At 61.5% G+C, this 18977-nt stretch overlaps 2 protein-coding genes across 3 annotated transcripts in view; both read left to right on the top strand.

Annotated features, from left to right (window-relative positions):
• The window catches only part of FAM178B (family with sequence similarity 178 member B), a 97153-nt gene extending 92588 nt beyond the window's left edge, over positions 1 to 4565 (top strand). The window contains exons 14-16 of the mRNA XM_004609295.2: positions 3082 to 3159; positions 3354 to 3506; positions 4533 to 4565. Of these exons, the coding sequence (XP_004609352.2) occupies positions 3082 to 3159; positions 3354 to 3506; positions 4533 to 4565 (264 nt within the window). The remainder of the gene's footprint in view (positions 1 to 3081; positions 3160 to 3353; positions 3507 to 4532) is intronic.
• Positions 4566 to 9558: 4993 nt separating this feature from the next.
• Positions 9559 to 18258, top strand: SEMA4C (semaphorin 4C). 2 transcript variants are annotated; one of them, XM_055120874.1, is made up of 15 exons: positions 9559 to 9716; positions 11484 to 11632; positions 12590 to 12738; positions 12994 to 13056; positions 13319 to 13417; positions 13506 to 13602; positions 13703 to 13819; positions 13905 to 14056; positions 14149 to 14324; positions 14986 to 15130; positions 15217 to 15439; positions 15525 to 15637; positions 16472 to 16629; positions 16714 to 16784; positions 16870 to 18258. In XM_055120874.1, the coding sequence occupies exons 2-15, from the start codon at positions 11524 to 11526 to the stop codon at positions 17694 to 17696; spliced, it is 2499 nt and encodes an 832-aa protein (XP_054976849.1). In that variant the 5' UTR covers positions 9559 to 9716; positions 11484 to 11523; the 3' UTR covers positions 17697 to 18258. The 2 variants fall into 2 exon arrangements, with proteins under 2 accessions (XP_054976849.1, XP_054976850.1); XM_055120875.1 differs by having other exon boundaries at positions 9575 to 9716; positions 11487 to 11632.
• Positions 18259 to 18977: the final 719 nt, after the last annotated feature.

The following is an 18977-nucleotide window of genomic DNA, read 5'->3' as shown; positions in this document are numbered from 1 at the left end:
CTGTCTCTTCTGCCGCTCAGTGTCTCACAGTCTTAGTTTATATAGCAAATTACATAGGGCAGTAGCACAAAGTTGGGTTTAACACTAACAAATCAACAAAGAAGAGTAAGACCATTTCTTGAGGAGATTAACAAAATCTCATCTAACGAAATCTCATCTAAGGAGATCCACTCAAGGGTGTGATTCCAAACAAGGGTGTGTCAGGGTGTGAGCTAGTAATCTGCTTAAATAGTTATAGTAAATCTACTTCTAATATTTCTATCAATGTCATTCTGTATGAACACAGTAAGAGACATAAAGTTTGGTTCTTCCTGAGGACATCTCACTATATATCCCAGACCACAGTCCTCAGGCCAGGTTAGTCTTCCTAACCCCAGCAGGGTCCTAGTCTCGTCGTTACCTTTGGATCATGACAGCATTGTCCATGATCATGCCCTCAACTTATAGTTGAGTATTGTGGCGCTTTGGCCTGGCCCATTTCGATGCCAGGGTAGCTCACAGCTTGCCCTGGGTCTATTCCGTCCCTCATTGGGACCCTGCTTTTGGGGTGTTAGGAACTAAGGGCAACTGAGTTGAGAAAGCAGATGCCCAGAAGTAAATATTATTGGAGGTAATCAGCTCCCAATTTATAAAGCATATTATTAACTGTCTTCCTATGTCCATACAGAAAGGACATTGCTTTAAGGTAAACTAAGTTCCCTGCGGCAAGGCTAAAAGGACAAACCCCATGTTCTCCTACAAAAGAGGATTAGTGCACTTGCCTTGCACATGGCTGATTTGACCACTCACCCCATACATGGTCCCCAAGCCCACCAGGAGTGATTCCTGTGCACAGAGCAGGAGCAATCCCTGAGCACCTGCAGGTATGCACCCCCCCCAAAAAAAAGAAAGATAGGGAGGAAGGAGGGAAAAAGGAAGGAAGGGGGGTGAGAGAAATTGATTTAAACAATAGTACAGTAAGTAGGGTGCTCACCTAGGTTCACTCCTGCTAGGAGTGATCCTGAGTGCAGTGCCAGGAGTAAGCTCAGAGCACAGCCAGGTGTGGTCTGAAAACAAACCCCAAAAGTGATATTTTCCCTCTTTGCATCCCCAAAAAGACCCAGTCCTCCAATTCCTGGAGGTGTCCCCAATTTCACTACAACCCAACCCAGAGCTGTCCCAACACCCCTGTGTGTTTTTTTCTTTTTGCGAAGGTGGTGCTCAGGACTTACTTCTGGCTCTTTGCTCAGGGATTACTCCTGGCCGAGTTCAGGGGACCATATATGGTGCCGGGGACTGAACCTGGCTCATCCGTGTGCACGGCAAGTGCACTAATCCTCTTTACATCACTCTGGCCTCCAAAATATCCTTTTCTACAAAGGTCCTAGAACAACCTATAAAAAGAACCAACTACTTCTCTATAACGTCCATGCTTTACTCTTGCAATCAGAATGCTATGAAGGCTATAACATAATGTTAGGGACGTGCAAGCAAGTGCCTCACCCGCTGTACTGTCACTCCAGCCCCTCTCCCCACCCCCCTCCCCAGCTCCTCTCCAATCCCCCACACACACCCCAACCCTGTCCTGTGGACTCAGGGCAGTTTTCAGCATCAGTGTGGTCATCTTCACCCTGCCCTCTCCCCGCTTCTTTATCTCAAATCCTTAATTTTTTGAAGGCTTGGCCTAGCTTAGTCACTTCCTCCCTGAAGTCCCCAACCCACCGCACAGCCAGGACCGCAGGCAGACTCTTTCTGCTTATTCCAGTGGGAATGTCCGGTGTGGCTGTTGGCCGTGTCAGTGTGCTCGGTGTCTGGCACACAAGGCTTGGGCTGCATTAGGAGGGACAGTGAGCCTCCTCCCAGCTGCAGCTGTCAAGGACCTCCCTGGGAAGGGGACCCAGAGGCTCAACGACCAGGGAGCTGGGCCTTTTCCAGCCTGCACCACACCACAACCCAAGACCTGGAAGACAGGGGCCCCCATTTACCTCCATCGCTGCTTCTCTGCTCGCCACCTCTGTGTTAGAGTGCCCGCTGCCCCAGTGCTCCTGGAGCTGCTTGTCTGGGCCTTCTTCCCTTGGCATTTGAATTCAAGTGCATTATTTCTGTTTGCTTGGTTTGGGGGCCACCCCCAGTGGTGTTCAGTCCTGGCTCTGTGCTCAGGGGCCACTCATGGCAGTGCTCAGGGAACCCATGTGGTCCTGGGGATCGAAACATGATTGGCCACGTGCAAGACAAATGCCTTAACCCCTGTGCGCTCTCTCCGGCCATCCATTCTGGACTGTGGTGTCAGGTCACTCAGAGTGGCTTCCCTCTCTGCCCTTCAGAGCCTCCTGGATCTGTACAGAGACCCTGGCCGTTTCTGGGGTACTGTGTGGTGCTTTACAGAGAGGTGATAAAGATGATTAGGGTGGGGGAAGTGAGGAGACGGAACTTGGGCTGGCTCCGAGGTCCAGGCAGTGTCACTGAGCATGGAGCCACCAGCTCCGCCTCAAGGCTGTTACCTGCCCCTGGGGCTGTGCCTCCCACTCTGCCCATCTCAGAGGCAAGCGGATGGGGGTGCACACCCCAAGCTGCAAGTGCTGGGCAGGCGTCTTCACTGTCTGGAGGCCCCTGCGCCTCCTGGCCTCCACCACAGAATGATGCCTGAGCGGGCTGGCCATCTGTTCTCTCCTGCAGGGGCTCTGGTGGGAGACGTATGTAAACTGCACCCCATCTGCCTCCCCGCATCCCCTGCCCACTCCCATCCACATGGGGTGACTGTCGGCCCAGCAGGCTTGTCCCCCATCTCGACAGTGGTACCTGGTCTAAATGTGCCCTCCCGGGGCCCAGTGGGTCCTGACAGGGCTGGTTGGGGTGCAGCTGTGCTGCCAGGAAATCATTCACAGCAGTGGGTGAGTGCTGGACATGGGAGGGGCTGTCCAGCCCTATCCGGACCATAACGCCAGAGGACCCTCCTTGTGCTCAGGGCCTCTGGGGGCAGAGAGCCCTGATTTTCCTGAAGCAGGAAGATGGCTGCACCTCAGATGGGGGCTGTGAGGGAGGGGGCCCAGGGCCCTCCCGGGCGTGCCTCCGCATACACCCACCCACGTGTCTTCACTGCAGGCCTGCTACCTGTGCCACAGCCTGCTGACGCTGGCCGGGGTGGTGGTCAGCTGCCAGGACATCACTGCTGAGCAGTGGGTGAGTGCTCTGAGGCCAGGGAGGTGGGGGGTGCCCAGCCCTCTCAGGCCCCCTAGCCCAGGGAGGTGGAGGGACTGAGAAAGGAGCAGGCTCAGCGCCCTCCTCCCCCGCCCAAGCAGCAGCCAGTCCAGCCTCCCTTTCTTGCCCAGCCTCTGTGGGGCACTCAGCGGGCCTCCCCCCACCCTCCCCTGCAGGCCGATCTGCAGCTGCTGTGCATGCAGCTGGACCGCCACATCAGCACCCACATCCGGGAGAGCCCCCAGGCCATGCACCGCACCAAGCTCAAGGACCTGGCTGCCCAGACCTACATCCGCTGGCAGGAGCTGCTGGCCCTCTGCCAGCCTCAGGTGGTACCCCTGTGCCTGAGGGAGGGAAGTGGTCAGGCTGCTGCCCAGAGCCGCAGCTGCTGAGGTGTGAGGGAGCTGCGGAGGGGAGATGCCGGGAAGTCTCCTCAGTTCTCAAGGAAGAAACTCAGTGGGGGGAGGGGGAGGGGGACAGAGAAAAGGCAGCTTGTTGGGGGGTGGGGAAATGCAGAGAAAACGGTCCTGACTGGGAAGAGCAGGGGAGTTTATGAACAGCAGGGTGCCCAAAGCTTCCAGCTGTGCCCATCAGACCACTCGTGCCACAATAACAGTGACCTGGCCACCGCCTCAGCTAGAGGAATGGCGCTGCGGCCACCGCAGCCTCTGCACCCCTGTCTCCTCATATGTGCTGGTTTGTATTGGATGAAGCCCCTTTTCCACATGAACCCACAAGCGGCCCTGAGGTCATCCATGATGGTCCCGCTTCACCAAGGTGCTGCCCAGTCAAGAAGTGCAATACCCTGCCCTGTGGCACAGGCTGCATGCAAATGTCAGAACTAGCATGACTCCCAGGCCTGCCCACTGACACATGCATGGTCCAGCCCAGCCTGACAGCTGCCTCCTGGCTCCAGGATCAGTGAGGACCCCCCCTCCCCCAGTCTGCATCTGAGGAGCTGGATCTCAGGAGACTTTTGCCCCCACCTCTCTGCTTTCCCTGACTTCTCTCTGCTTGGCCTTCCACTGTAACCTCTGACATGGGGCTGACACATCGGCCACAGGCTGCGGCTTGGAGCTCAGATTTCACAAGTCTCTGAGAAAGCCTGAGAGTCAACCTCATCCTCAACCCCCAAGGAACCAGATCACATTTGTCGCTGGTTGGAAACTGTTTATTAAGAAGGAAAAGTGATTCGTGGCCTCCCTCCCATCCACCCTAGTCTGGTGCAGGGTGAGGGGAGCCGGCAGAGCTGGGGCTGGGGGCCTGTCTCTGGGGTGGAACCTGGGGTGGTGGGAGCACTGGACGGCTGATCGCCTGAGTCCAGGTCATTGTCTTGGTTTTGTCTTCTGCCACAGGCCCAGTACTTCAGCCCATGGAAAGAGACTTAAGGGTGCAGGCAGGGGCGCCCTGGGCTCAGGGACCAGGAGACACTAGAGGCCAGACCTATGGACCATGCAGCGCCTGCCTGCCCAACCCTGCTCCTGCAGCCGGGACCCAGCCTCTCCCGCTCCTGCCCTCCTCCTCCCTGCCCCTGAGCCTCGGGAGCCGCCCCCCCCTCCGCAGCTTCTGTACACACTAAAGCCTTCTTTCTGCTTCGCATCCACTCTCCTGTCTCCCCCAGGCTCCCCCAGTGGCTGGCCTCCATGACATGTGACCGGATCCCAGCCCCGCCCCCAGCCCCACGACCCTGCTGCCAGGGAGAGGAAACTTTTGTTTAGACCAGACCTGGGACCACTCCCCACTCCCCGCCCCCGGCCGGGGAGGAGCCGCAGAGACTGGGAGTCAGGGCTGTAATTACCCTTAATTCAGTTTATTGTTGAGTTCTGAAATCCACTCCTGAACTTCGCAGTGGGGGTGGTGCCCAAAGATAGCTGCCGTACAGCTTCTGCGCCCCGTGGCCTGCTACCCCAAACGGGTACTACCCAGGCCCTACCCACCTGTGAGAAGTGAGCAGGCCTCTGTGCCCAGGAGACCCCAACACATTTCTGTTCTCTGGCCCCTCCTGACCTGGATGTGGGAGTGGCAGGGTTTCAGGAGACTTTTGCCCCCGCCTCTCTGCCTCAGACCTTTGAATGGGGCTCTGCCCTTTTGGGCCACAATGGGTGGGCTCCCTCAGATCCCCCTACACCCAAGTCAAGGACCTTTAGACCAGCTGAGCCATTTACAGACTGAAGTGTCATTTCCCTGATGTGTTTCCTTAATGTTGCTGATGGTGGTGTTTGGGTGACACCCAGAAGTGCTCAGGGCTTACTCCTGACTCAGGGACCATATGTGGTGCCAAGGATTGAACCTGGGACTGGCTATGTGCAAGGCAAATGCCCTACCCACTGTACTGTCTTTCTGGCCCCTCTTAGATGTGTTTCGTTTATTTGGGGGGAGGGGGTGGGATCCCACCACAGGCCATGCTTCGGAGCTACTCCTGGTTCAATGCTCAGAGGTCATGCCCAGCAGTGTTCAGGGTTCCAGCATACAAGCATGTGCTCCAGCCCTTTGAGCTATCTCCCGCCCCCATTTGTTTACCAATTTGGGAGTGCTCCAGAGACCGTAGAGCACAGGGATCAAACCCAGGGCCCCTGGCTTGAAAGCATGTGCCTCACTCACCTCCTGGAAGCTGCTCCTCTCGCCGGCTCCCCTGCATGGGCCAGGGACAGCTAGAATTCAGAGAGAGCATGCAGCAGGGCTCGGGTCACCAGTCACCATGCGGGATGGCCACTTGCCTCGGAACGTCTGCCAAGTGAGAAGTGGAAGAAACACGGGGCCACGCTCACTTGGATGCCCAGGTGGCTCGGCCGCTGTTCTGGTTTCCACTCCTGGCTCCTCTGGTTTCCATTCCTGGCTCGACACGGGCCCCTTGGCCAGGGCACCGAGGCATCAGGTAGGCCTGAGAGATGCTCTGATAAGAGTGGGAGCTGCTGAGCCAGCCCTCCTCCAAGGCCCGCAGGGCTGCCCTGTCGGGACACCTCGCCTCCCCGCCTCCCTCCCAGTCAAGCCTCAGGGAGCCTTTCACTTCGGTTTGCTCTGGAAACCTGGAAATCACCTTTGAAATTTCCCTCCTTTGTTCTCACTGCCAAGGGCAGACAAGGAGTTGGGAGGCCCAAGGGGCTGAACTGGGAGTTTCCGCTTCTTGAAGCTGCTCCCTCCGTGGTTCTGAGAAAGGGGTTGCACATAGGGATCCCTTCCTTCTCCCCACACTGAATCCTCCCCAGCTCCCCAAACACTTCAGCCCCTAGGGGGTAAAAAGCCACTGGGGAGAGACCTTGGTGAGAGCTCTCCCTCGAGACCAAGCTGTAATCCGAGCAGAGGGGGACACTTCCAGGTCACCCAGGGGCACCCCTGCGGCCTGGGGACAGCTTGGAGCTGACCAGACCCTTCCCAGACCTGGGAGACCTGCCTGGACAGTCTTCTCCAGGCCAAATGGTCACAGTGGGCCAACAACTTCGCCACTTGCCCTTTCAGATCCCAAGCTCCTGGGAAAAGGCCCAGGGATATCCTGATTGAGGCCTCTGGAAATACAGCATCCGGGGCTGTGATGACGGATGTTTTCCTGCTTCCTCTTGGAGAGGGTGTGGGGAGGGGCTGGGAAGGGAAGGGCTTCCCAGGTGGACGCCTTTGATAACTCCCCGAGGAGGAAGCAGAGGACGGCCTTTTCCTATGCCCCCGTCACCCTTGCTGGACCTTCAGATCCATGAAGGGTAACTGGCCTGCTTTCCCATGTCCTGTGTGATGTGTGAGTGTGCAGGTGGGTGGGGGGGGTGGGTGAGGGGCTTCACTGCAGCCCCCTACTCCCTTGGAAGTCAGCTGGGCAGGGCACATGCTCTGCATGTGATAGACCCCCACTGAGCCAGGAGTAGCTCAGTAACCACCACCACATATACCTCCCCCCAAAAAATAATAGCTCCCACAGAGCTAGGTGGGATGGTTGGAAATTTAATGCCGTGATGCAGAGGTGAGAGGAAAGAGGAAGACTCGTGTGCTGCAATGCAGGGTCTGCTCTGAGTTGCCAGAGACCCTTTGAGAACAGAGGGAGGGGCCCTGCAGCCCACTCTCCTGGTTTGGTCAGTGGAGGTTGAGCAGATGTGGCGTATTGTTGGGACTTAAGACCTTGGCCTCCAGCAGGAGCTTTATTTAGTAGAGCAGGTAAGGCACACTTGCCCGGCATGCATCTGACCCAGGTTTCACCCCTGACACCCCATAGGGTCTCCTAATCACCACCAGGAATGATCCCTGTGCAGAGCTAGGACTAAGCTCTGAGCACCACCAGGTGTGACCCAAAAATCAAAGACCTAAATCCTGAAGAACCCTTCCCTAGACTCTGCCCCATGGGCCTTCAGGCTGGCCTGGTTGTTTGTTTGTTTGCATTAGTCAATGCTTTTTTCCTAATTTAAGACCCAGGAATCCTCCTTTTCCACCTGCTGTGCTTTTATTAAAAGTATGAATCATGAACAAGCAGTCATGCAGGAAACTCTCCCCTGCCCACCCACCCTTGGAGTAGGTCAATGCCGGAAAGGAATTGGATTTGGCAGGAAATGAGCAAAGGTAGAAAAGGGGTGGGGAGCTGTGTCCTTGCCTTGGAGGAGTCTTGGGGAGGGGAGGGCTCCCAGCATCTCAGCTGGAGCCCCAGGAGGTGCTGACCGGCCCTGCCAGTGAAACCAAACCATGTTTTGAAACTTTCCACTGGGGCCATCTTGCAGGCGGAGCCAGGAGCTCAGGTCTCTGCCTGATAATCCTCACACCTAAATGGAGGGGGTGGGGAAAGAAAGAGCGGAAATGGTGAGTTTAGGGTTCCCACCTTGTCAGGATACACTGTGACTCTGTGAGGGGGAACATGGAATGAGGAGCCCAGGAGCTGATGGCCAAGCCTGACTCCGGACCCCCACTCTCCTCCGTCTGTCTCCTCTCTCCTGCTTTCTAAATAACACTATTTCCTTCACTACATCATTCTTTACATCAAAGATAAAATTCTGACCATGCTTGATGAGATACGTGACAGTAAACAGGTTGCTTCACTGGAACCTTTCTGAGCATTTTATCTCTCAAATCAGAGAAACAATACCTACTTTTTAAAGTTAGGTACTATGGGTGGAGAGGTCACAGGGGTGGAGAGGCTGGTCTGTGGACAGGTAAAGTCTGAAGCACAAGACAAATAAATGGGAGGGGATCACACAGCCCCTCTCATCATCCCATGCTCATTGTCAGGCTTGCCCCTATCTCCAGCACCTCCAAGGCCAAACTACCCAGCCCCCCCACACACACACACCCTGGGAAGGGAGTGGGGGTGGGAGGAGTCAGTGTGTCCCGCAAAGACCCAGTTGTTACTGAATCCAAACCACGCTGCTTTTCCCAATTCTCTCCACTACTTTACGTCTCCACTCTTCAGATGCCAAGTTTTAACCCAGAACAAAAGCTCCTGTCCTGACTGATTTATAATCCAGATCTGCTGACTGAGCCCTAAAGTGTACCTCCCCTCCAGGGCTGTGGGGCTGGAAGAAGCCGCCCCCAAAGTCTGGGTGCCTGGGGTTCGGTCACCTAACCAGGGGGTGGCATCTGCCGCGGGGAGCGGTGAAGTGGCTGCTCTGGATGTCCTCTGGCCACCTGAGGGTCTGGGAAGGGCAGCTGGAAGGAGCAGCGCCCGCAGCGCCTAGCCCCACCCAGGAGGCCGGGGCTGCAAGTTACTTCGAGGAGTGCTGTGGGCGGAGGCAGCTTTCCGGAGGTGGCGGTGCTCCTCCAGCGTGGCTCCCCTCGGCCCCTTTCATCTGAGCATCAGGGCTCTTGTCGCTTGTTATTTCGCCTCCCCATGGCACCCGCAAGACTCAGGGCCTGGGGGTAGGCACTCTGCAACCTGAGTAGAGCGTTGTCTGCACGGGGAGCTGGGCTAGGGGCGCCCAGCCATCCCTCCGCCGGGACGCGCACAAGTCGGGGCAGACTGACTGCAGGCACTCAGGGGTCTTCTGGGCTACGGAGCGCGGGGGTCTGGGGCCGATAGACGGACCTCTCGGATTGGCCCGAAGAGAAGCCTCGGTCTCCCCCGCACGCCCCGTTCCGACTCTCCCCTGGAGGCGGCTCACGGCGTCGATCCAGGTCACCGCCGCGCGGGGAGCCCCTCGGTCCGCGACGGGCCTTCGGGGGACACTTGGGAAAGCCGGTGAGCGCGGTTCCCCCGCGGCAGCGCCGAGTCCCTCCCCGCCCCACCTCCCGGCGGGGCGGCGGCGCGGGGCGCGGGGCGGGGCGGGGGTCGTGGCGGCCGCGCGGGGGGCCAGGCGGGCCGGCGGGTCGCTGCGGGTCGCGGCGCCCTCCTGGGCGGGCCTTCGCCGCCCGCCCCCGGCCTGCACTCGACCCCCCCTCCTGACGTCAAGGAGGAGGGGGCGGAGAGCGGCGGCGGGGAGCGGCGGAGAAAGAGCCGGCGCCCGGCGCGGTGGCGCGGGGAGCGCGAGCCGGGGTCGCCGAGCCGAGCCGGAGCGCGGGGCGGGCGCGGGCCGGGGCGCTCGGCGGCGGGAGCGGATCGCCGGGGCGGCGCCGGGGACTCGCGCCGCGAGCGGGAGGTGAGTGAGGCCGGAGCGGCGGGACTCGGGGCCGCTGCTTTGTCCCCCGGAGCCGGGCAGCGGCCGCGGCGGGAGCGGGGCGCGGGGAGGGGCGGCGGCGAGGACAGCGGGGCACCCCGAGTCCGTGCTGCGCCTCCCGCGGGGGGCTCCGAGTGGCGCGCGGGGCAGGAGCCCGGGGGGCTGGGGGGCGCGGGGCGGTCCGGGGGAGCGGGGCCGAGGGGCACGGGGGCTGCCTGTACTGTCCGGTCGGGGGCCGGAACCTCCCCTGGCCCCTGAACCGCGCCGCTCCCCCCTCGCCCCCTCGGAAAGTTTAGGGCGGGCTGGGACCGGAGCCGGGGTTGTGGGGTGGGATCTGCCGGCTGCGGCCCCCCGCCCGGCCGCTGCTGGGGAGGCGGTGGTCCTGGGCAACGGGGACTCGGTCCCGGACCGGAGCTCTCGACCCTGCAGCCGCGGGGGCGCGCCGGGCGAGGGGCGCAGCGGCGGGCCCCGCACCCTGCAATCCCATCCTGGGCTTCCCGGCTTCCCCCGCCCTGGGAGGAGCTGGGCTGGGGGTGGCCCCGCGGAGCCGGCACGTCCCCGGGAGCGCGCTGCGGGGTGCGACCCGAGCGGGGAGCCGGGGGCAGAGGGAGGTCTGGGGGTGTGTTTGGGGAGGGCGGGGGCGAACTTATCCGCGAGCCGCCCCCGCGTCCCCCCGCCCTGCCCGCGCCGGGCTCCTGGGCCGACAGGGGGCGTTCGCCGGCCCTGGCCCCGCCACGCTCCCCGCGCCGCCGCTTTGTTTGCGTTCAAATCCCCGGAGCTGGGGGAGGGGAGGGCCCGCGCGGGGGGACCCTCGACCCGGTCCTGGAAGGGACCCTTTGTTTGGGGGTGCACCGACCCCCCCAGCTGCCGTGGGGGTCGGAGCAGGGGAGACTGGTGCACACGGCCTCCCTGGCTCTGGCTGCCGGGGCGCCATCCCCGACTTGGGAAGCGTCGTCGGGAGCCCACTGGAGCGGGCAGCCCCCGCCCCCGGCCCGCGCAGACCCCCCTAGAGCCCCCCACCCGGCCTGCGCGCAGCCGGGGATCCCGGATCCCGGTGGCCCGGCGCGCTCGAGGGCCGGTGATCCCCGGGCGAGCAAGGAACAGGATGAGGCCCTGGTCATTTCCACGCCCAGCCCACCCACTTCCTGCCTCCTCCGCGGGCAACAAAGGGGCCTGGGGAAGCGGCCCCCTTTCTCCTGGCTCTGCCAGGGCCCTGCCGAGGTGGAGCGGGGTCCTGGGCTCTGCCAGGCTATTGTCTGTGCTGAGGGAGAGGTAACAAGGACCCGGACCCCAGCATATGCACACCTTTGTACCAAGGGCCCCTGGGGGGCTTTCCCTGCCATACGCTCCCCACTCACTACCTGAGCCTCACCCCGCCGAGGGCAGGCGCCCCAGGATTAGGCCCTGAGGAGTGCCCATGGACCCAGCCAGCCGGGCTCATTCTGTAAGGGATCTCCCCTGCTTGAGGGGGGGCGGGCGCGAAGGGACCCTTTTCTAATTTTCTTAAACAACTTCCTGTTGGGGAAGAGGCGGGGGTGGGGCTGGGAGGCCTGAGAGGGTTCCTGCAGTGCTCGCTCCCCCTTCCCTCCGGGAATGGGGGGGTGCTCTTTTGGAAGGGGGTTCCATGGACCCCGTCCACTCCCGGGGACGCCTGGTCGGTCTGCTCATTGCCTTCTGGAGGGTTTGTGTGGGCTGGCCCCCTTCCGGTCTGTTTTCTCTAGCTGATTGTGACCCTTTCTTCTCCCCCAGCAGGGCAGCTGGCCTGGTGCTTGGAGCCTGGGCGAGTGCCATGGCCCCACACTGGGCTGTCTGGCTGCTGGCAGTGGGGCTGTGGGGCCTGGGCATTGGGGCCGAAGTGTGGTGGAACCTGGTGCCCAGGAAGACCGTGTCTTCTGGGGGTGAGTGTCTGGAGCCCTGGGGCGAGGGTGGGGCAGGTGGGGGCTAAGGACTGCAGGGGCTCAAAGGAAGGTCCACTTCTGCGGGGCCCAGGGCTGGGATGGCCACCCTTCCTATGAGTAGATCCCGGGCTCCCCTGCCCTCCAGGGGCGAAAGACGCTCAGTGTCACCCTCCCCAAATCAGCAGCAGCCCCTGCGAGCCCGGGGCCAGCAAGCTGAGCCAGGACAGGCAGCCGGCGAAGGGCACCTCTGAGCCCCCCCAGTCTCTGGAGCTCTCCTCCTGCAGGTGCTGCCCTGATGGGCGTGCGCAGCGCACGTGCTCCAGCCGGGCCTCTGCCCTGCCTGCCGCCCGCGCCCCGCACCTGTAGGAGTGATGTCAGCTGTTTGTGTCCTCCCGGGGCTCTGGGGACTGGGATGAGCTCACCTCCCACAGGCTCCGCTCAGGTGCCTGTGGCTAGACCCAAGCCTGACTCCACGGAAGGCTGATTTAGGGAGGCCCTGCGGACAGGTCTGCAGCTATTTGGGGGGACTGATGTGGAAACCCGGTGACTATGAGAGTGTCAAGGTGTGGCCATCCCTGCTCGGGCCCCCCGGGGTGCAGCTGGAGTGAGGAGTGTCCTGGGGGAGGCGTGCACAGCTCTGTCCGCCTATGGGGGCTGGGCAGGGGCGCACCAAGCTAGGAGGCCGCGTCTAGCCAGGCGGCCCGAGGTGCCGCTGACCCTGAGGGCGAGCCTGGCTCTGATGGCTTCCTCTGGCCGGAAGCTGCGGCTGAGATATCCTTCCTTCCTCCTGCCGGCCAGATTTGCCTCCTCCCTGGCTGGGAAGAACCAGGGCCTGTTTAGAAAATGCCCCTTCTGGTGGGGCGTGGCGGAGGGGTGGGGTGCTTCATCTGCTTGCAGGGTGCTGGGGTGGCAGGACTGGGCCAGAGAGTTCTGCTCATGCTCTTGTACCCCCCTCAGAGCTGGCCCCAGTGGTGCGGCGCTTCTCCAGACCAGGTGTCCAGGACTTCCTGACCCTGACGCTGACCGAGCAGTCCGGGCTCCTGTACGTGGGGGCACGGGAGGCCTTGTTTGCCCTCAGCGTGGAGGCGCTGGACCTGCAAGGAGCGGTGAGAGGTGGGGGAAGGGGAGGCAGTGGCAGGCTAGAGGTGGGCGGGGGGGTTGCTCCCTGCCTGCAGCGCTGACTGGACCCTGCTGCCCTGGGGCTTCCGGGGCCTCTGCTCTCCAGGGACAGCACCCAGGGAGTGGGGCCCTGTGTTCTCAGGGCCGGGCTGTGTCCCCACGCTGCTGCTGCAGGCCATGCTTCCAGCACAGGCTCTTGTGTCTCTGCAGCAGGGCTAATGTGCTCCCACCCTTGTCCCCAGATCTCCTGGGAGGCGCCAGCTGAGAAAAAGGCTGACTGTGTCCAGAAAGGGAAGAATAACCAGGTGAGTGTCGGCATGAGCGGGAACGTTGCTCTGGGGGCTGTCACTGTCCTGCGCCCCCATGTCCCAGGTCTTCCCAACTTAATTATTAGTTCTTGCATTTGGGGGCCACACCTGGTGTTACTCGGGGCACTCCTATCTCAGTGCTCAGTCACTCCTGGCAATGCTCAGTGGACCGGGCCATGCTGAGGATGGAACCCAGCCTCCCACTTGCAGTACGTGTGTTCCAGCCCCCTCCAAACTCAGGCCGCTTTCCTCCCCACAGACGGAGTGCTTCAACTTCATCCGCTTCCTACAGCCGTTCAACGCGTCCCACTTGTACGTGTGCGGGACATACGCCTTCCAGCCCAAGTGCACCTACATCGTGAGTGCCACTCCCGCCTGGCCCGCGCCCAATCCCGCCGCACTCCCGCCCTCGTGCCCCTCACCCTCGCCGTCTCTCCCCTCCCCAGGACATGCCCACCTTCACCCTGGAGCGTGGAGAGCTGGAGGATGGGAAGGGGAAGTGTCCCTATGACCCCGCTAAGGGTCACACTGGCCTCCTTGTAGGTGAGCGACCGTCCCCTGCTGTGGGCTGTGATTGTCCCTGGGGCAGTAGCCTAACGGTCAGTCACTTCCCCTTCTGATCCTTTTACCTTCCGTCTCCCAGATGGTGAGTTGTACTCGGCCACACTCAACAACTTCCTGGGCACGGAGCCTGTCATCCTGCGGAACATGGGGCCCCACCACTCCATGAAGACGGAGTACCTGGCCTTCTGGCTCAACGGTGAGCCCCGAGGAGGCTGCCCAGTGCCCAGGCGGCGATGGGTGGGAGGTGTGGCTCCTGAACCTCCTCCTGTCCCTCCCCTTAGAACCTCACTTTGTGGGCTCTGCCTACATCCCGGAGAGTGTGGGGAGCTTCACGGGGGACGACGACAAGGTCTACTTCTTCTTCAGCGAGCGGGCGGTGGAGTACGACTGCTACGCTGAGCAGGTGGTGGCCCGAGTGGCCCGGGTCTGCAAGGTACTGGCCCCCCTGGGCTGCCTAGGGGAGTGGGCAGGGGGGTGCCTGTGGGCCTGAGTGCTCAACACTCGTGTCCTCTTGCCCTCCATCAGGGAGATATGGGAGGCGCACGGACCCTGCAGCGGAAGTGGACCACGTTCCTGAAGGCGCGGCTGGTGTGTGCGGCCCCACGCTGGCAGCTCTACCTGAACCAGCTGCGGGCACTGTACACGCTGCAGGCCAGCTCATGGCACAACACCACCTTCTTTGGGGTGTTCCGGGCACGATGGTGAGTGGGCCGGTGAGGAACAAGTGGGGGGCAACGTGTGGATGTGAAGGTCTGTGGGGTAGTGACGCAGCTGAAGAGGCTGGCCTGCCGCCACTTAACATAGCTCCCCGCCCCCAGCACTTTCATTCATTCATTCATTCATTTATGTATGTATGTATGTATGTATTTATTTATTTTATTTTTGGGTCATACCCGGCAATGCACAGGGGTTACTCCTGGCTCTGCACTCAGGAATTACTCCTGTTGGTGCTCAGGGGACCATATGGGATGCTGGGAATTGAACCCGGGTCAGCCGCTTGCCAGGCAAATGCCCTACCTGCTGTGCTGTCATTCCAGCCCCCACCCCCAGCACTTTCATTGGTTGATTAATTTACTGTGGGGTTTTGAGGTGCACCCAGCTCAGGTACACCAGCCCTATGTGGCGCCAGGGGGATGATATATGGTCGCGGGGATTGAGGGATAGAGCTGGGGTGGGCTGCCTGCCAGGCCAATGCCCTACCCACTTTGCTGTCTCTTGGCCCCCAAAGCACCCTGTAAAACTTTGGGGTGGGGGGAGGGCAGTGGCAAGGCGTCTCTGCTGGGTCCAGCTTTCCCGCTACCCACCCTGAGCTGAAGAGAAGGGCTCCAACCTGACACCCGGACCCTCCCCTCGCTGTGACAGGGGTGATGTGGACATGTCAGCAGTCTGCGAGTACCAGTTGGAAGAGATCCAGAGGGTGTTTGAGGGTCCCTACAAGGAGTACCGAGAAGAAGCCCAGAAGTGGGGCCGCTATACTGACCCAGTGCCCAGCCCTCGGCCAGGCTCGGTGAGTCCTCCCGCCTAGCACACTCCTCCTCCCCGCATCCAGCCCTTCCCCCTGCACTGATGGCTCTCCCTCGCCCCAACCCCCAGTGTATCAACAACTGGCACCGCCACCACGGCTACAGCAGTTCCCTGGAGCTGCCCGACAATACTCTCAACTTCATCAAGAAGCACCCGCTGATGGAGGAGCAGGTGGCCCCTCGCTGGGGCCGGCCGCTGCTGGTGAAGAAGGACACCAACTTCACCCACCTGGTGGCCGACAGAGTCACCGGGCTGGACGGCACCACCTACACCGTGCTGTTCATTGGCACAGGTACCGCCTGGGAGTGCAGGTGTGGGGCCAGGGCCCGAGAGCAGAGGAGCCCTGCCCTCACGCCTTCACTCTGCCGCTCCCACAGAGGACGGCTCGCTGCTCAAGGCCGTGAGCCTGGGGCCCTGGGTCCACCTGATTGAGGAGCTGCAGGTCTTCGACCAGGAGCCTGTGGAGAGCTTGGTCCTGTCGGAGAGAAAGGTAGCCAACATGTCCCACCCACCACCGCTCGACCCTTTTTTTTTGGGTGGGGGGCGGGAATCTCTCTTGGCTCAGGGCAATTTCAGGAAATCCTCGAACTAACGGAATCTGGGCTCCGCAGCGTTATATATAGCAGCTCCCTGTGGGGCGCTTTCCCGGAATCCAGCCTTGGCAACTAACTGCTCGCGGTCATCTTCAGGCCTCTGGAGGTTGTGCTGGGGCTCCACAGCGTGCAGCACAGGCCCGGCCTCTCCTGCTCCCGGCATGCAGCGTCTTCCCCTCTTGGCGCGGTGGGGACCTGCAGCCCTCCTGGGCCCACCTCCCGCTAGGTTGTGTGGTTCACGTGGGCCCCCAGAACCAGGATTAATGACAGAAAGAGAATCCCGGGGCATTCCCAGTCGGCAGTTGCCGTTCACACAGAGGAAAACGTTTTCTGCTGTGCTGATGCTTTTGTGAAGCAGAGGGGCGACAGGGAAGTGAATTTCCTGTTCCCTTTGTACGTGCTGAAGCTGTGCGTGTGTGTGTGTGTGTGTGTGTGTGTGTGTGTGTGTGTGTGTGCGCGCGCGCGCGTGCACAGAGCCTTCCTTTCTAATAAGGTCACATCAGTGAGGTGCTTAATTAGGATTGGAGCTGGCTTACAGTAAGCGCTTTCTTCATGTGTTCCTTGGTCCTTACATTTCCCTCAAGACTGGAAAACTGGGCCAGAGAGAGTTCAGTGGGCTGGGAGCACTAGGCAAAGCAAGTGGGGAGACTTGGGTTAGGTCCTGAGCACCACGGGGTCCCGGAGCCGGAATCCCTGAGCCCCTCCTCACGTGGCCCCGCCTCCCCTTGCAGAAGCTGCTCTTTGCCGGCTCCCGCTCTCAGCTGGTGCAGGTGCCCCTGGCTGACTGCACCAAGTATCGCTTCTGCGCCGACTGCGTCCTTGCCCGAGACCCCTACTGTGCCTGGAACGTCAACACCAGCCGCTGCGTGGCCGTGGGTGGCCCCCCGGGGTGAGTAGGGCTCTGGGCCAAGTAGGCCAGGGAGGACGGGCAGGTGGGCGAGGGGGCTGATGGGCCGCTCTCCCCTCTCTGCAGAGCCCTGCTCCTCCAGCACGTGACGGTCTCGGACACCTCGGGAATCTGTAACGTCCGTGGCGCCAAGAAAGGTGAGCTGCTGCGTGGTGGCGCCTCCCCATGGCCTGGAACCCAGGGGGCCTTCCGGCACTAACTCGGTCTCCATTCCCTCAACAGTCAGGCTCACATCCAAAAACATCACGGTGGTGGCGGGCACAGACCTCGTGCTGCCCTGCCACCTCTCTTCCAACCTGGCCCGTGCCCGCTGGACCTTCGGGAGCCGGGACCTGCCCGAGCAGCCTGGCATCTTCCTGTACGACACTCGCCTGCAGGCCCTGGTCGTGATGGCTGCCCAGCCCCACCACGCAGGCGTCTACCGTTGCTTCTCCGAGGAGCAGGGCACGCGGCTGGCTGCCGAAGGCTACCTGGTGACCGTGGTGGCCGACCCATCAGTGACCCTGGAGGCCCGGGCCCCTCTGGAGAACCTGGGGCTGGTGTGGCTGGCGGTGGTGGCGCTGGGTGCCGTGTGCCTGGTCCTGCTTCTGCTGGTGCTATCACTGCGCCGCCGGCTGCGGGAGGAGCTAGAGAAAGGTGCCAAGACTGCGGAGAGGACCCTGGTCTACCCCCTGGAGCTGCCCAAAGAGCCCAGCAGCCCCCCCTTCCGGCCCGGCCCCGAGACAGACGAGAAACTCTGGGACCCTGTTGGCTACTACTACTCGGACGGCTCCCTCAAGATTGTGCCTGGACACGCCCGCTGCCAGCCGGGGGGCGGGCCCCCCTCTTCGCCCCCTGGTATCCCCGGCCAGCCTTTGCCTTCTCCCACCCGGCTTCACCTGGGCGGTGGACGGAACTCAAATGCCAACGGCTACGTACGCTTACAGCTCGGAGGGGAAGACCGGGGCGGGCTTGGGCACCCTCTGCCTGAGCTTGCCGACGAACTTCGGCGCAAACTGCAGCAGCGCCAGCCCCTGCCGGACTCCAACCCCGAGGAGTCCTCTGTCTGAGGGCTGCCCCGCAGCGGGAGCATGGGAGGCATGGCCCCGACTTTTTTGCACAGGCACCAGCTACCTCAGGGACATGGCCCGGGCGCCAGCTCGGCCTGGGACAGGCCACCCCGCGCCACCGGGCCATGAGGACCTGCTCTGCTCAGCACGGGCACTGCCAGCCGGCGTGGCTCACCAGGGCTTCAGCTTGCAGAAGCGTCTGCCTCCTCCAGGAGGGGCTGTGAATCACGGACACACGGACCCCAGCAGCCAAAACTCTCCAAGGCAGAAGTTGGACTTGGGTGTGTGCGTGTGCGTGTGTGTGTACATATGTGTGCATGTGTGTGAGTGGGTGTGTGCATGGACGAGAGATACCCTCTTCCTGTTCTGTTGAGTCTTCCTGTGGCTGGGGGTCCACCTGGTATATTGTTGGAGCTATGAAGGGGAAGGGTCGTTATCACTTGGCCTCTCCTACCCCCATCTGTCCCTGGTGGGCAGTGATGTATATATGGGGGGAGGCTGGGCAGGGTGTGGGCCCCTTTGGGGGGTACAGGGCTCTGAGGGGCGCCGGCCCCTAATCTAAGGGCTGTGAATGTTTTGGGGTGGGGGGGAGATGAGCCTCCCGTATGTTGGGGGGGTGGGGGGAGGGCCTCCCTCTTGGCCCTGGGGTTTGGTGGTGTTTTATACTGGTCCTCCCTGGCGGGCTGGGAAAGGCTGTGTGGGAGGGGGGCGGGCGAGGGTGGGCTGCTGTGCACCGGGCCAGCCCAAGGAGGAGCGCACCTAACAGTGTAACTTATTGTGTCCCCGCGTATTTATTTGTTGTAAATATTTGAGTATTTTTATATTGACGAATAAAATGGACAAAGTGAACAAAGGAAAAGATGCTTGGATGGGGGTCAGGGAGAGAGGACTGGTGTTAAGGCCCTGGCCTTGCACACAGCCCACCCCCATGAACACCCCAGCACAGGGCAGGGAGGGTCCCTTTGCATCCATTGAATGCCTTCCCCTCCCCCCCCAAAAAAAAACAAACACATTGAGGGCGGCCAGAAGCCTCTGGGGGCAGGGGAAGGCTCCATAGGCTGAGAGTGCTGGGCAGCTGCCCCTGGTTATCCCAGCCTGTGCCCCTCCCGAGAGGGACAGAGCTGGGGCCCGGCATTTTCCCACAGTAGTGGCTGTGTGGCTGGGAACCAGACCAGGGCCACAGCCTCTAGGGAGCCAGCCTTGGCCTCAGGCCAGAGGGAGAAGCACGGATGGGGGTGGGGGTCCCCAGAACCCTGGGAAGGGCAGCGGGAGTGAGGGGCC

The sequence above is a fragment of the Sorex araneus genome, chromosome X (assembly GCF_027595985.1).
Source record: "Sorex araneus isolate mSorAra2 chromosome X, mSorAra2.pri, whole genome shotgun sequence".
Lineage (NCBI taxonomy): Eukaryota > Metazoa > Chordata > Mammalia > Eulipotyphla > Soricidae > Sorex > Sorex araneus.
Note: the sequence above shows the minus strand (reverse complement) of the source record. Positions and strands in the feature narration are given on the sequence as shown.

What these genes read in the sequence shown, in the direction of transcription:
- SEMA4C (XM_055120874.1), top strand. Translation starts at nt 11,524, where the DNA reads ATGGCCCCACACTGGGCTGTCTGGCTGCTGGCAGTGGGGCTGTGGGGC. An exon ending in GAGTGGCCCGGGTCTGCAAG is followed by an intron (nt 14,057 to 14,148) that starts GTACTGGCCCCC and finishes GCCCTCCATCAG; the next exon opens with GGAGATATGGGAGGCGCACG. An exon ending in GCCGTGGGTGGCCCCCCGGG is followed by an intron (nt 16,630 to 16,713) that starts GTGAGTAGGGCT and finishes CCCTCTCTGCAG; the next exon opens with AGCCCTGCTCCTCCAGCACG.